Source organism: Citrus sinensis, chromosome 3 (assembly GCF_022201045.2).
Source record: "Citrus sinensis cultivar Valencia sweet orange chromosome 3, DVS_A1.0, whole genome shotgun sequence".
Lineage (NCBI taxonomy): Eukaryota > Viridiplantae > Streptophyta > Magnoliopsida > Sapindales > Rutaceae > Citrus > Citrus sinensis.
The window spans coordinates 29,090,616-29,106,217 of NC_068558.1; the positions used below are offsets into that span (position 1 = coordinate 29,090,616).

The 15,602-nt window shown below is 33.2% G+C and overlaps 1 protein-coding gene across 1 annotated transcript; it reads right to left on the reverse strand.

Moving 5' to 3' along the window:
* Window positions 1-1,908: 1,908 nt before the first annotated feature.
* On the reverse strand, window positions 1,909-8,106 carry LOC127901067 (TMV resistance protein N-like). The gene is made up of 7 exons (XM_052437020.1): window positions 7,954-8,106; window positions 6,325-6,832; window positions 4,889-5,981; window positions 4,503-4,784; window positions 3,062-4,372; window positions 2,918-2,950; window positions 1,909-2,823 (listed from the first exon to the last, which is right to left on the reverse strand). Exons 2-7 carry the CDS (start codon window positions 6,813-6,815, stop codon window positions 2,122-2,124), a joined length of 3,912 nt encoding a protein of 1,303 aa, XP_052292980.1. The 5' UTR covers window positions 6,816-6,832; window positions 7,954-8,106; the 3' UTR covers window positions 1,909-2,121.
* Between the last annotated feature and the right edge of the window lie 7,496 nt (window positions 8,107-15,602).

Genomic DNA, 15,602 nt, shown 5'->3' on the forward strand with positions numbered 1-15,602 from the left:
TAGATAAAATAAATTAGAATTTATTAGGAATTATAATATTTGGGTATTTAGTATTTTATTAGAATTTATCTTATTTTTTAAACTTATTCGATCATGTTTGGAATTCTAATCTAATTAGCATTTTAAATTATTTATTTTATTTAAGAAGGATTAAGATTAAGTTGGCTACTTAGTATATATAAGCTTCTTACTAATAGTTCTTTATAACATACATAAACTTATCATCAATAATATTTAATATTTCTTAATTGAGATACTTTCTTCTTCGTAAGAGCCTTTTTTCTTGAATTTTCAAAAACGTATGTTATAATGAAATTTAGTATCGCTTCTGCGATGCGTCAAGTGGTATCAGAGTCTTTCTTTGTATTAGGCAGAGCTTTCCTGACCATCAACCATTCCCCATACACAAATCCTCCCTCCATCATCCATTGTTTTCATTAAAAAAAAAAAAAAAAAGAAGAAGAAGAAAAAGTTAGAAAAATAGCAAAACCCGAAGCCACCTCACATCCATCGTCTGCAGCTGCTACCTCTGTCATTCTTCACCTTTTTCATGCTTTAATAAAATTTAACATAATGCTCACTATTTTGTATATTATTAAGGACCATTGAATGATTAATCATGAAGTGTATATTATTTTTCACATCAATTTAGCACAACCTATACCATGAAATTATGGATTATGTTACAGTGAATACTTTTATATGGTAGGAATATAAGTTTAAGTTTTACAAGCCTATTTTCATTTAATTTTCCAATATCACTTTGTTGATTTCGTAAAGTTGAAATTAACATAAATTCTTAATTAGCTATATAGTTTATGAATCATGAAAGATTGTTTTGTTGATATTCATTGATTGTGGTTACAAAATTTTATGTCACTAAGAGGCTGATTGCATTTATGATGGTAATTAATATAATAAGTAAATATTAACTCCAATAATATTCATGAAATATTATCTATTTATTTTATATTCTCGTTATAAAAGCATGGTTTTGGATATTTTAACTTAAATTTTGACACAAAAAATGAGCCATTAATCTCTCACAATCTAATGGTTAATATTAAAAGTCAATCACCCTAAGATTAAATAAATACTTTTAGGTTGATCAAGTTCTTAACCGGCCATATGTTACTTTGACATGGTCAAAAATTTTTCTTGGTGTTTGTATTTGCCAAGATTACATAATATATTTTCTTCTTGGAACAAGAAATTTAAGCATATTTATCTAGGCAGAATCCAGAAGAAATATACTTATATTGATTCTATTGGTGACTCTCACGTATTCAAATATGTAAAAAGATAAGTAGTTATAGCAAGAGATTTTATTTTAACTGTTAATCCTGACGTGATAATCAAATCCAATACCAAATACTTTCATCAATTTTCTATCTCTCTTAAAATATTTGAGTCCAAAAATCCACAAAATGTTGAATGTTATTTACAAGTCTTAACAGAATGTTTTTGATCTGGCTAATTAATTAAGACTTAAGTGGTGGAGCATTCATTATAATTGATCCATGTTCTTCAACCGCATCCACGTTAAATTCAAATAATTTTTTTTAAAGATCTTGGGAGTTTTGTTTTGTTAACTTTGAAAATAGTTAAATATTCAATCTTAAGATTTATTTTTAATACTAATGTTAGACACTTACCTAGTATCTTGAGTTTTTGAATTAAATGATTTACTAATTGACGATATTAGTGCTAAAGTTTCGTATTTGAACTCTCCACAACAAGTTCATTTGTATCGATTAAATTATGTTTCAATTATTTCTCATTGGCATGCATCGAACTCTCTCATGCTTGCTTTGTGTTAATTTACGTTTTTTTTTTCTTCTAATTCTGAATCATTTTTCAAGTCCAGTCCTTTTATATATATTTTCAAAATTTTGTCCGATCGCTCACCGCATCTATGTACGGCATCTTTTGCAGGAAAAACAGAGTAATAAAACAAAGCAGAAAAAACAGAGTAATAAAACATCTGTCCAACTGTTTGACCCAAGCCAGGCATTTTCTGGCAATTTAACAGGGAAATAAGTAACAAGAACAGATACAATAAATAAATACAAAGAAAGTAAATGAAATGCGATCTGCAGAGAAAAATAAAATTTGTGCCCTTCATTCGAGTTGTCTAAATCTTTTAGGTTGTGGTTCCTCCTCATCATTACAGCAGCCACTTCCACTAGCTTCAGCCGCCCCAACATATCCTTCAAGACTTCGCTTTAGAAAGCTTCGCTCAGACGACGTCGTTGATCCTGCATCATCCCCGCAGCAACTTCCACTGGCTTCTGCCCTGTCTAAGTCATCATTAAGGCTACGCGTAAAGGATGTTGATCCAGAACAATCGTGACCGAATTCGTTCAATCTCCAAACCGGACCAAATGTTTGGTTGAACTTATCCCCTTCATGCACATAGATTGGATGCAAACCACAACTCTTCAGCTCCAATCCTGACGGCGAAGAAAATTCCACTTTACTAATATCTTCCCTATTCAGGTAGTATAGGAAAAGATGGTCTGACATAGCCTGACTGACTCGCGCTCCAAACGAAGTTCCCCAACCATACCCACCGGTAGGCCGGAAACGCAGCGCATGTACGGGATATGGCAAATCCCATGTATAATAAGGAAGTGAATATTTAGGGACATGAAAAACACAGCACATAGCATATCCCACAAGCTTACTATTCTTATACGTCTTTGGAGGCGTGCTTATTGTTATTGAAGAACCCTCATTATTCTGATACTCGAACCACTCTGGGATTTCACTTCCAGGAACAAAAATGCAAAAACCTCTCATAGGGTCCTGAAACCCACCAAACTATATATATATATATATTAGAAAGCCATACCAATGCATAATTTTTAGGCATGATTTTAGCAACAGGTGAGAGAGTGTAAGAAATTGACATTACCTGTTTAATGTACTTGTCCGACAGTGACATATTCTGCAACCCCACGGAAAAAAAAAGTGAGTAAATAAATAAAATAAAAAGACATAACATGTATTGCACCAGTTTTAGGCATAATGTTAGCACAGGTGAGAGTGAGAGACTGACCTCAGAATTTTTAATGTACTCTTTCAGCAGTGAAAGCGCCAAATCATAGTTACCAGCCAATTTCAAGCAATCCACACAACGAAGGTGTAAGTATGGGAGTTGATGCTCGTTTAAATTTAATACATCTGATAATGTCTCCAACGAAACACAACCGTCTAACGAAATCAAACGCAGACTGGCTGGAAGTCGAGGCAGATTTTGAAGCATTTTGCATTCCTCTAATTCAATCCCCTGAAGATTAGAAAGACGGTAAATGCTTGCTGGCAGCGTAAAAAAATTGTTTCCACCCAAACATAACTTTTCTAATGAGCATAAGTCGCCAATACTACTTGGGATTGCTCCTTCCCCTAGATCACAGTAACTGATATCCAATTTCGTTAAACTACACAAACCGGATAGAGAGGACGGCAAACTCAAAGCCACCAGATCTGAACTTCTTCGCATCAAATTCATCGGGAAGCCCAGAAACCATGATGGTGATGATGGTGATCCTTTGTACCCACGACAAGATAGTTCTTTAAGATTCTTCATAAGAAAAATCGACGATGGAGGTTGCCTTATAGCTGTACCACTTATATCAAGTTTTTCCAAACTTTCTACTTGCCCAAGCGTCTCAGGCACATTTTCAAGTTTGAAGCAGCCTGAGAGATTCAAAGTTTTGAGGGATTTCAAACCATTTATACTGCTAGGAAGTCTCACGAGAGTTTTGCAGTCATTCAAATTCAACAATCGAAGTTTGGTCAAAAGCTCTATAGATGATGGCACTTCTGTGATAGAAGTTCCATCTAAAAAGAGCTCTGACAGATCTACCACACTTATCACAGTCTCTGGAAATTTAATTATTTTCGAGCAACCAGATAGCACGAGCGTTTGTAGACATTCTAAACTGCCTATTGTAATTGGAAGACTCGAGAGATTTCTGCAATCTTTCAAATTCAATGAAACAAGGCCAGCCATAAGTTCAATTGATACTGGCAGTTCTTTGATATCAGTTTCATCCAAAAGAAGTTCCCGTAGACACTCCATACTCCCCACAACGCGTGGAAGTTTCCTCAATTTCAAGCAACCAGAAAGAACAAGTGTTTTAAGCGATTTCATAAATATCTCACCCGGAAGAGTTGTAAGACTTGTACAACCTTTCAAATTCAACAAGATCAGCTTATTGTGACGTAGCAAAGACTGGTGAATTTCACGCAACCATGTACATCCTTCAAGATCCAACACCTCTAAGTTTGGGACCTTTGTGAAGTCTGGTGTCTTAATCAGATTCTCCGAATGGCTGAGTTTCATGACTCTCAACATGTTTAAAGGCTGTTGAAAACAAAAAAAGGAGCTAAAATGATATTTCTTAATTCATATACTACTATAATAATAAATTGTTATCAACAATTATTCTCTGAAAAATATAAATTAGTGACCAAAAAAAAAAAATTGATCTTACTTTGATTCCCTTCCATAATTCTTCAATGCGGCTATAGCACATTTTAAATTCAACAGTTTTATCTAATTGCAAATTTGATGGCAAAGATTTCAAAGGATACCGATGCCAATCAAGTAATCGCAACCTGTTCGAGAGGTATTCTAGGCCTTCAGGAAGTTGAACATTACTGATTTTGAGCAATCTTAGGTTGGTCATCAGTGAAAATGCTTTAGCACTTGAATGCACATCATTTTCACGAAAGAAATAATCATCAACCATTATTCCTTCAACTACTTCACTTCCCTGAAAATTATAAACAAAGTCGTTCGTTAGAGATTTAACTAGCTAAAAGAAGTGAGCTAAGCTGGAAAATAAATACTTTTAGATCCCCTTTATTATTCACTTACTGTATTTTGTGACAATACATGGTGTACATCTGCTTCCTTCCACAATCTACTACGTTTTCCAGGCTTGTCAGGGGATTGTCTCCTAACAATTTGGCGACCCATTTCTTGTATCAAATCATGCATCCACAGTCTGTTATTCTCACGTACTGTTAATAAAGATTTTTCTATAAGGACACTAATTCCGATATCAAAACCACAGCTGTCGAGAATTTTCGATACATAATCTTTAGTCTTCCGTTTAAAGAAACATGCAATATCGAGAAATATTTTCTTCTCTAATTCTTGCAGTCCGTCAAAACTTATTTGAAGTATACTCATAATCTTATTGGGAGGCTCTATTTGTAGCCTTTCCAAGGTGCTTCTCCATTGATCCACGGATCTACCATTCAAAAAGGAACCCAAAACTTCGAGAGCTAATGGAAGACCACCGGCATACTGTAGAACACCTTCTGACAGCTGCACACATTCTTCAAGAGGCTTTTGGATTTTAAAAGCTTTCATGTTGAAAAGTTGAAGAGCATCATGGTAATTTAGTTCATTAGGCTTATATATTTCATCCATTCCATGTGTCTTTAATAGATGTTCATCTCGCGATGTTACAATGATCCTACTGCCTGAACCAAACCACTCACGCTTTCCAGCTAAATACTCTAATTGCTTTATGTCAACCACATCATCAATAACAAGAAGAACCTTTTTGTGTTGCAGCCTGCTTCCTAAAATGTTGATGCCATCACTGACATTCCATATGCTATCTTTTTCGAGCTTCAATATTTCGAAAAGGAGTTGCCTTTGAAAAGAGATTACACTCCCTTTGTTTTCAAATTTTTCTCTAACATCGGCAAGAAAACTACTCCCTTCAAATTCATGAGAGATCAAGTCATAAACAACTCTTGCAAGAGTCGTCTTACCTAAACCTCCCATACCACAAATCCCTATCATACGAACATCATCATTAGGCCCTTTGTTCATAAGAGACCTCAGTTCTTCCAAGCGTGAATCTATTCCCACTAGATTCTTAAGAGTCTCTGATTTTACAGAAATTTTACTTGATATCGCCTTGACAATATCCCAAATAAATTCCGACTCACTCCTGCAATTAAAGAACAAACAAAGATCAGTATGGTTAAATTACAGTTAGCCTGAATGCGGTATTTAATAAATTTAGTAATAGAAAAAACCCAAAATATGCAATATTCGTTGGAAAAAATTGAAGTAATGTAAGATGTTGTTACATATGGCTAATCTTTACGTGCGTTCATGTAAATATCTGCATCCATTTGTACCACTTTTGTTTGCAAATATTCGTATGTGGAGATATTGTTTCAATTAGTGCACATCATATCATACACATATTGAATGAAAGTTGTTTAACTGACAACAGGATGCTGATTAAAGCTATTTAAAATGATATACATAATAATAAGAATGGGTACCTGTACTCGTTCAATTCCCAGCCAGAAATATTAGCCACCTCTTTCAAAGCGTCTCTCCAATTTTTCACTTTTTCTAGATTCTCCCTAAAAGCTTCTTCATGTTTAGAAAAAGCTTCTCGAAAACTTCCCGTTTGTTTCCTTACCACAGTGGGTTCAACATCATAGAAAATTGGAAAAACCATTTGTTGATGATCGTTTTTCTTCTTGCATTGAACAATCTTAACAAGTTCATCCAAGCACCAAGTGGAGGAAGCATAGTTTTGAGAGAAAACAATAATTGAAATTCTAGAATCTTCAATTGCCTTAAGAAGTCCAGGTGAAATGGATGCTCCTCTCTCAAGTTCTTTGTCATCCTTGAATACATAAATTCCTTTTCCATTCAAAGCAGCATAGAGATGACTTATGAAGCTTTTACGGGTGTCTGCTCCTCTAAAGCTTAAGAAGGCATCATATGGCCAATGAGACACATTTTGTATGCTCGATGAAGCCATCACAATATTAATTTGTTCTGAAAATTTTGAAAAAAAAGCAAGAAATGATTGCCTAGGAACAATACTATGTAAACAACAAAATTCATCTAGAGTTATGGATTATCTCAAAGTGTCAAAGTCGTATACACTAGCGTAGGGAGTGTTTGGTGCACTACATTATATCGCAGTACTATGTTTTAGTGTAGTATGTACAATAGTGTTTATTGAAATATTTTATACTCATATTATTATCAAAATTTATTATTTGACAAATAAAATTTAAAAATTTATTAATAAATAATACTTAATTATATTGCTTGAGCTTTATTGCGTAGCAATATTACATTAACCTTTAAAACAGTGCCATATTTAGTGTGGTATATGCATGATCTTGTTTATCTACATTTTTTTATAATATTATTTTATTAAATTTATTGGTTAAATTCATTATTAAAATAAAAAATTCATTAATGAAGTAGTACTATTTCTATTTAAGTAAATTATAAATCTCTCTAAAAAAAGTAAATTATAAATGTGTTAGGTAATAAAATAATTGATTAAAATTATTTTTACATAATAAAAGTAAAATAATAAAAATGATTTTATATCATAAAAGTAAAAAAGTAAGCAATTATTTATGTTAAATTCATATTATATGGATTTATTTATATTTAATTTTATTATTTGATTTAAATATCTTATTTAAATTTAGGTAAAATGACACTTAGACGGCATATTTTCAATAAGAAACACTAAAATCCTCTTTTGACTATGATACCATTTAGCTCTAATAACTCAAACAAATTAATTTCAATGTTTTATAATTAATATAAATATGATATTAAATAAATGTAACAATATCTATTAGAAACATTTGTAATAAATAGAATTATAATATTAAATCCCAAATTTTTTTCAAGTGCCGATTGGAGAGTGCGTACACCGATCTCTACTTGAGAAAATCTTGATTAAAGCCTCTTAGAGAAGGCAAAGAGTTTGTGCCAAATTAACATTAAAAGATTTCTTTCAATTTACAGCTTGTACAAAATTAACATTAAAAAAATTCTTTCAATTTTATCATTATTTTTTTGTTTTTAAACATCAAGATATGCAAATTAATTATGAAAGTAAAAGAGAGAGATGTAAGAGAAGAACTTACAGCTTTTGAGTGTATTGCAGAATTAAATGAACTCCAATGCAGTATTTGATTCAAAGAATTTAATCATCCAAATATATTCTTTTGGAAAAAAAAATAAAGCAATCAGCTAATGTGTGTATTTCCAAAAGCAAGTCTTGGTCAAAAAGCGACTTTCTTAATAATTAATAGACATTTGTCACTGTTTACTCACATGATGGAGTTACCATAAAACTTGCTGGAAGCTTCGAGGAAACTGAGCGAAGATTATCTGGCTTTTCAATTGATGACGCGTCCAAGCCACTCTGCCCATTAGCCACGTTGGATTTCATTAAAATGGAATGGAATCCAACGGTTGACGTCAATAATTGATAAAAATAGTTAAATTGCCGCAATCTATAGGAATGGTAAATCTTTTATTAGAAACCTTTTATTAGTAAAATTTCATCCGAGACTTTAGGAGATGTTGGATCAATTTAATAATGTTGTAGTTTTACGATAATTGTCATAAACTGTGTTGTATAAATAATCATTTGTAAAGGTAATTAATTAAACGTTTGATAAATTTATTTTTAAAAATTCTGTAAATTTTAAAAATAGTCGTATGTGTTTGGTAAATTTTATTCTTCAACTATTGTAAAACTGTAAATGATTCATTAAGCGGCTTCGCCACTCTGCCTGTTACCCATGTTGAAACCATTGCACTCCATTAAAATGGAATGGAATCCAACAGTTGATATTAACAATTAATTAAACATCCAGATATACAAATTAGTTCTGAAAATAAAAGAGAAATATGTATAAGAAAAAAAACTTACAGCTTTTGAGTGTAATGCAGGAAGCCACTTAATTGAACTTATAGGAAGCATTGAAAGATGATAAATTTTTACCTGAATTTCCAATTAAGTTTGTCTCAGAGAAATCAATGAGAAGATTTTCACGTGTTCTAATTAATTTCTCAAACAAGAAGTTTAGTCTAAAGTGTGTGCCGAAAGTAATAATGAAGAATGATTTTGGTTTTTAGCGGAGAAAAGACATGGTCAATTCGATGTTGATACTATTTGATGTTGACAAAAGCTGGCTTCAATAATCTATGCACCAAAAGAAAGGATTTCTTTATGTATTTTATTAAGGGCATCTTCTATGTAATTGCAGTTTTTTTTGGGGGAAAAAGAATAAAATATTCTTTTAGAATAATTCCACTACAATCTTTCATTTTTTTTAATTGTACAATTTCTCATTAAAATAAGTAAAGATTGGAAACTAAAGGTTAAAGGCTTGACATTTTATTTGAAGGTGCTTTAAGCTTGTTAAGAAAGGTTTATGGCTGTCCATTTCTCTTAGAAATATGGATATACCAAGTCAAAAGTAAATTAATATAAGAATTATTGAAAAAAAATACAAATATAAATAAAAAGCTCATTATAATAGTGACTACCTTATATATTTACTGATTTTGTTTCTAAACTGAATAACGATAATTTTGGATTTATGTAATACATGTGATGATATGTGTGAAATTTTATTAAGAATAAAAATCTTTTTTTATGTTTTTCAAGGCTGTTTGTAAGATAAGATGATTTTACATCTTTCTAAACCTCTTCGGTAATAATCTCCAATCATCTTTAAGTACAAAAAATAAAGTTTGAAAATGTATAAAAATGGAAATTAGATCCAATTTTATTGATATATCATATATTTCTAAAAATATCTTTTTGTTTTCTTTTTGGCTTGACCCACATCAAGAAAAATAATTTTGCTTAATTAACCTGTATAGTAAATAAATACTATGGTAGAAAATGAAAAAGAAAAAGTTATGGATTTCCTATGATGAATATAGAATTTGTGGTTAAACCAATTAAATAAAACTTATTTTTATTATTTTCAATACAATTTTTTTTTGTATTCAATTAATGAGTTATTTTTTCTTTGCTTAATTAGTGATGTTTTTGCTTAATTAAATTAAAGTTTAATGTTGATGTGTAAGTTTTAGGCTACTTTACAAATATTTGTTTTATTTTCTATTTTAAAACACTAATTTACTGCTTTTACATTAATTTACTTATTTTACTTTTTATTTATTAATCTTATATATAATTTATAAAATTTATGTTCATTATATTTTAATACCGTAATTAATTAAGGCATCATAAAATTTTCTTTGTGGATCTATCTTTCAAGGGAAAGCAGAAGCGAGTACACAGTTTCCAGCTCCTCAGTTGTGTTGTACATTCCGAGAGTAAGTCTTGGTCAAAAGAGTCACCGTTTAGTCTTTAGTCTTTACCCCACAAAACTCATTGACTTCCTCTTAATGATAACTCTCTTTAATTGTATTACACGTCTTGGCCACTCAGCCTTGTTCGAGTGTAATTATGTCTTCATCTGCAAATGTTCTAATAATCTGTAATAATTAACTCATTGACTATGAAGATGCAACCCTGAGGAATTCAGTCGCAATCACTTGCTTCGGATTGTGTAGATTTATCTTTAATATTAGTATTAAGTCTTTGCCTATCAGCTTAAGCTTTCCGATTGCATATTATTGGCAAATGGGAGCTTGTTGTGAGCTGATAATAGTTAAAGGAAGTTAAACCTTTGAGCCTCTGTACGTCGGCTTCCACTTACTGCTAGTAATCCTTGCCCTGTGCTGCTAGTGTTATGTTGACTCCATCGCTGCTGTTGGCAGTAACTAGCTAGGAATTCCACAAGCAAATTTCACAGAAAGGGTTTGAAGAAAATAATGGCAGGCATGTGAGGTCAAAGTTTCCTGCGATGCAGTTCCCAAAACATAACTGCAGTTTGTTTATGTTGGATGCAAGGGACGCTGACCTAGTGAATTGATTTTTCTTTGAAGTTGCTTAAAGCTTGGGAAGAAGGCCGTCCATTTCCCTTAGAAATAATTGGTTTTAGGCATCTTTTGGTTACAAGCCTCACAAGTTGTAAGTTATTTTTCAGATTTTTTATACAAAGAATTGGTCAAGGAGAGTCAAACTCGATAAAACTTGTTAATGTAGTCCACGTCAGCCGCTTGAGCATCTGAATTTCCCGCCCAAACAAAAACTAATAAACATAACGAATTTGAATCATCATTCAACAATGACATAGCAACTCGTGAGGCTTGTATTTTGATCATTTCTTTATTTGTCAATGCATTATTCATCTACGACCAGGCTCTAAAATCAAGTAAATGCTACATTTGTATGCAATTGATGAATATAGATCAGCAAATCTAAATTTTTTTGATAATATTACTTATTAAGATTACGAATCCATCCGCAAGGCAGCTGTAAATAATCATATAGCCTGACGTCTGAACTTTTTACATGATTAATAAAGGATAAGAGCATATTCAGAAATTAATTTCTACTTAAATGTATTGTAGTCATGCAAAATAGAGAAACCTTGTTATACTGAATCTGTGAGTGTGTGTGGCACTGTGGCAGAAGTAAACAAATCATAAAAGCATGATAGAATAAAGAATTAAAGATCATGATATGTGCATATTAGATTATTATAGAACGAACCTGCTCTCAAAACTGATGAGTGACAGAGCAGGAAGAAAAGGCCACCTAGGATGTGAATTTGCTGTTATTTGATTTGACTTTTCAGCATGGCTTTTGCCGTTTGAATCAGCCTATGGCGGCCAAGTGAGCAAGCTGATGCTGCTGTCGTAGATAGCTTGCTGCCCTAATTTACATTCATCTTCCATATTACAGTAGAACAACATTGAAAGGAATGCACATAGAAGTAATACGGTATTTCTTGTTATAAAGGAAATTATGAATTTTGTAAAGTACCTTAGCAAATTTTGCTTTTGCTGACTTTGTTACTGTTTTAACTGCATTCTGTTCCCCAGTCGAAATCTTTCTGCTTTTTGGCCCAACTCTAACAAGACAACCTAACTTCCAAGCTTTCAACTTTCCCCAAGCTCTCTGGCACATTTTCAAGTGTGGAGCAGTCAAAAAGATGCAACGTTCTAAGAGATCTCAAACCATTTATGGTACTTGGAAGACTCTCTAGATTTTTCCAATCTTTCAAATTCAACAAGACAAGGCCAGAAAGACGTTCAATAGATGCTGGCAACTTACAGTTCCTTCCAAATGAAGCTTCAACAGCTGCTCCCTGCTTGAAGTTATCTCTCTCTGAATTTCCAAAGGCCAGAAGATTATAGATGCTTTAGAGCACTTATGGTACTTGGAAGTTTTGCAGCCATTCAAAGTCAATGAACAAGTCCAAATAGAAGTTCAATTGATAATGGCAGTTCTTTAATACCAGTTCCATCCAAAAGAACTTCCCACAATGTCTGGAAATTTCTTCAATTTCAAGCAACCAGGAAGAACAAGTGTCTTAAGAGATTTCATAAAAATCTTGCCTAGAAGAGTTGTAAGATTTGCACAACCTTTCAAATTTAACAAAATCAGCTTCTTTGAAGCAGCAAAGATGAGTGTATCTCACGCAACCTTGTACATTCTTCGAGAATCAGATCCTCCAAATTTGGTATCCCTGTGACGTCTGGTGTCCTTATGAGGTTCTCAGAATGCTTGAGTCTCATGATTTTCAACTTGCTCAAAGACTATAAGAAACAAAATGGCACAAAAAATACGTGCTTTTCTCAATTTGTCACATTACTTAAAATTATCAATAAGCATTTACTGGAAACTATATCGCAAAAAAGCTGATTTTATTGAGGAAATCAATAAAGTTAGTTGTTGGAATAACTAATTGATTAAATAAACACTGGGTTTGCACTGTGTTTGCGTAAAATTCTGTTAAAGACATGTATACACAAATTACCGAGTCGCTGAAAATATGAAATTAACTGCCTCAGTGACTCTTTTAGATATATTGGATCAAAACAATACAAATTGATAGTGAAGGAATCTTAAAATACCTGCTCACTGTTCACTAGGTGAGTAACCTTAGTGTTAGAAAATCAATTTTTGAGGATAAGAATGGTTACCTGTCCTTCAATTCCCAGCCAGAGATATTAGCCACCTCTTGAAAGCGTCTCTCCACTCTTGAAAGCTTCTTCATTTTTAGAAAAAGCTTCTTGAAAACTTCCTGTTTGTTTCCTTATCACAGTACTTGGTAGAAATTTGGAAACATCATTTGTTGATGATCACTTGTGTTCTTCCATTCAACAATCTTAACAAGTTCATCCAAGCACCAAGTCAAAAAAGCATAGTTTCTTGAGAAAATATAACTGAAATTCTTGATTTTTCAATTGCTTCAAATAGTTCTGGTGAAATGGATTTTCCTCTGTCACATTCTGTCATTACTGAATACAATGATTCCTTTTTTATCCAAAAGCAGCATATAAATGGTCTGTGAAATTTTTGCAGGTGTCCTTGCCTCTGAAGCTCAAGAACACATTGTATTTCCAATTACAGAGAGGAGATGGAACATAAGAAGAAACTCCCTGGATGCTCATGATTCAAGTAATAACTGGATGCTCATGATTCAAGCAATTGATTCCACAACAAAGTTGCAACAAGTACTAGAAAATTGATTTTGGAATAGATAATTGTCGCTTATATAATGGTAATCAACAAAAAAAAAAAAACAGTTATGAAAGCAAACAAAATTCGATGCAGAGCCGAAAATGGAAAACCCACACTACCAGAAAATTTGCAACAAGTTCGAGCCTTGGCAACAAGAGATTAAAATTTCCTCGTAAATCGAATTATGTGAAACACTTAGTATGTAAAATATGAAAAGTCAAACATCACTGAAATACAAGAGTAAGTAAATACTAAAATGTAAGAAAATAACTTACAGCTTTGAGTGCATTGTTCCACTGCAAGATGAAGTTTTACTTGAATTCAATTAAGTTTGTTTCAAATAAATCGATAAGAGGATTTTATGCGTTCTAGTTATTAATTTCTCCTCTTTTGGTAGCTACAGAAAGTCTAGCAAAAGTGTTCACAAAAGATAATACTAAAGGATCTGTGGTCTACGGTGGTGTTTCCAATGATCATATTTTTCTACCAAACTCCAAGCATAGGTTTGTTTTGGACTGTATAAGCCACGGTTGCCTGTTCCTCCTTGACAGACGCAAGCTGATGTTGCTGTTGAAGATAGCTGCTGCTCTTTTTCAGTCTCTTCCATTGTTGTAGTACTGGTGAAGAAGGGGTAGAAAATCTGAGTCTGAGTTTCATAGCTAGATCAGTTCTGCTATTCATTGCTAGCCGCCCTCATCCACATTCTTGTTGCATGAATCTGAATCATTCTCTCGAACAACACTGAAAGGAATGCACATACAAGTAAAACAGTATTGCATGTTATAAATGATATTATGAAGTTTGTAAAGCACATGAGCAAGGGGGTATATCAATATCATAGTTTCGCGATTGTGCGGCATCCCTCGCTGCAATTTTTGCTTTTGCTAACCTATTTACCGTCTCAACTGCACTCTTTTCCACAGAGTTGAAATCATTCTGCTTTTTGGTCTCCGTTGTCTGCACCCAGACCTTCACAAATTGACCTTATTGATTGATTGCTTTTGCTTGGGAAATCATAGAGTTGATGCAACACACCAGGTGGGATGCACTTTCCTTCTTGGTCATATTATCGAACATGTCCTAGGCATGAGAATTATACCATAATTCCTCAACAATTTCTCTCTTGAACCTGGCCTGCAAATTCCATATAATCATTCCTTTGTCAATTTTTGTTTGTTCTGAAGCTGGATCAAGCTGCGATCGATCATATACATATTTTTTTATTCTTCCTATAATCCTCAACATTTGCCCCCAAGCAGTATAGCCTCAATCCCCAGTTTCACTTATTTAAACCCATAAAAGTTCTCTGAAAATCACATAAGTACATTTAATTGTTGGTTTATTATTCAAATCCTACACCTACATCCATGGCCGTCTTAAGATTAAAAAGGTTGAACCCAAACAAGAAGCAAAGCTCCTGAAGTTTTATTAAGTTTTTTTTGCATAAAAAAATAATTCCTCAATCGAGTTCTCCTTATACAGAAAAAACAAGGAAATAAGCCAATAAAGGAAACAACTAAATAAGGAAAAACAGCTAGCTAGTAACATTTCCCCCTCTGTTCAGGAAGCCTTGTCCTCAAGGCTCAAATTCTGGAAATTTCTGTCGAATAACGCAGGCATCCTCCCATGTAGCATCCTCAGGAAAGGAATTAGTCCAATGAATCAACCACTGAACTACAGGCCTGTTGTTTCTCTTAACCGTACATTTTTCCAACAATGCTAGCGGCTCCAACTGCATCCTCCCATCTTCTTGGATTGTAGGCAGCTCTGTCTGCTGAACATTAGCAGCTCCCAGTTTTTTTTTCAAGCAAGAGACATGAAAAACTGGATGGATTTTGGAGTGTGAAGGAAGTTCTAGCTTGTATGCCACCTGCCCAATCCTTTGAAGCACCTTGTAAGGTCCATAAAACCTAGGAGCCAACTTCCTATCCTTCCGAAGAGCTAGAGAAGCTTGTTTGAAAGGCCGTAGCCGAAGATAAACCCAATCATCTACCTCAAATTCCCTCTCTGTCCGATGCTTATCCGCTATTTTTTTCATTTTGCTTTGAGCTTGATGTAAGTTCTCCTTGAGAAGGCGAATCATTGAGTCTCTGTCCTTTAAAGCTTGGTCCACAGATGCTACAATTGTCTCACCAGGAATATAAGTTGTATAAGTAGGAGGCTCCCTGCCAT

Excerpts from the sequence above, each read along its gene's own strand:
- LOC127901067 (XM_052437020.1), bottom strand. The coding sequence starts at position 6,815 with ATGGCTTCATCGAGCATACAAAATGTGTCTCATTGGCCATATGATGCC. Across the intron at positions 4,785-4,888 it reads ATGTATTGTCACAAAATACA|GGAAGTGAAGTAGTTGAAGG; the intron begins GTAAGTGAATAA and ends TATAATTTTCAG. Across the intron at positions 2,824-2,917 it reads CGGACAAGTACATTAAACAG|TTTGGTGGGTTTCAGGACCC; the intron begins GTAATGTCAATT and ends ATATATATATAG.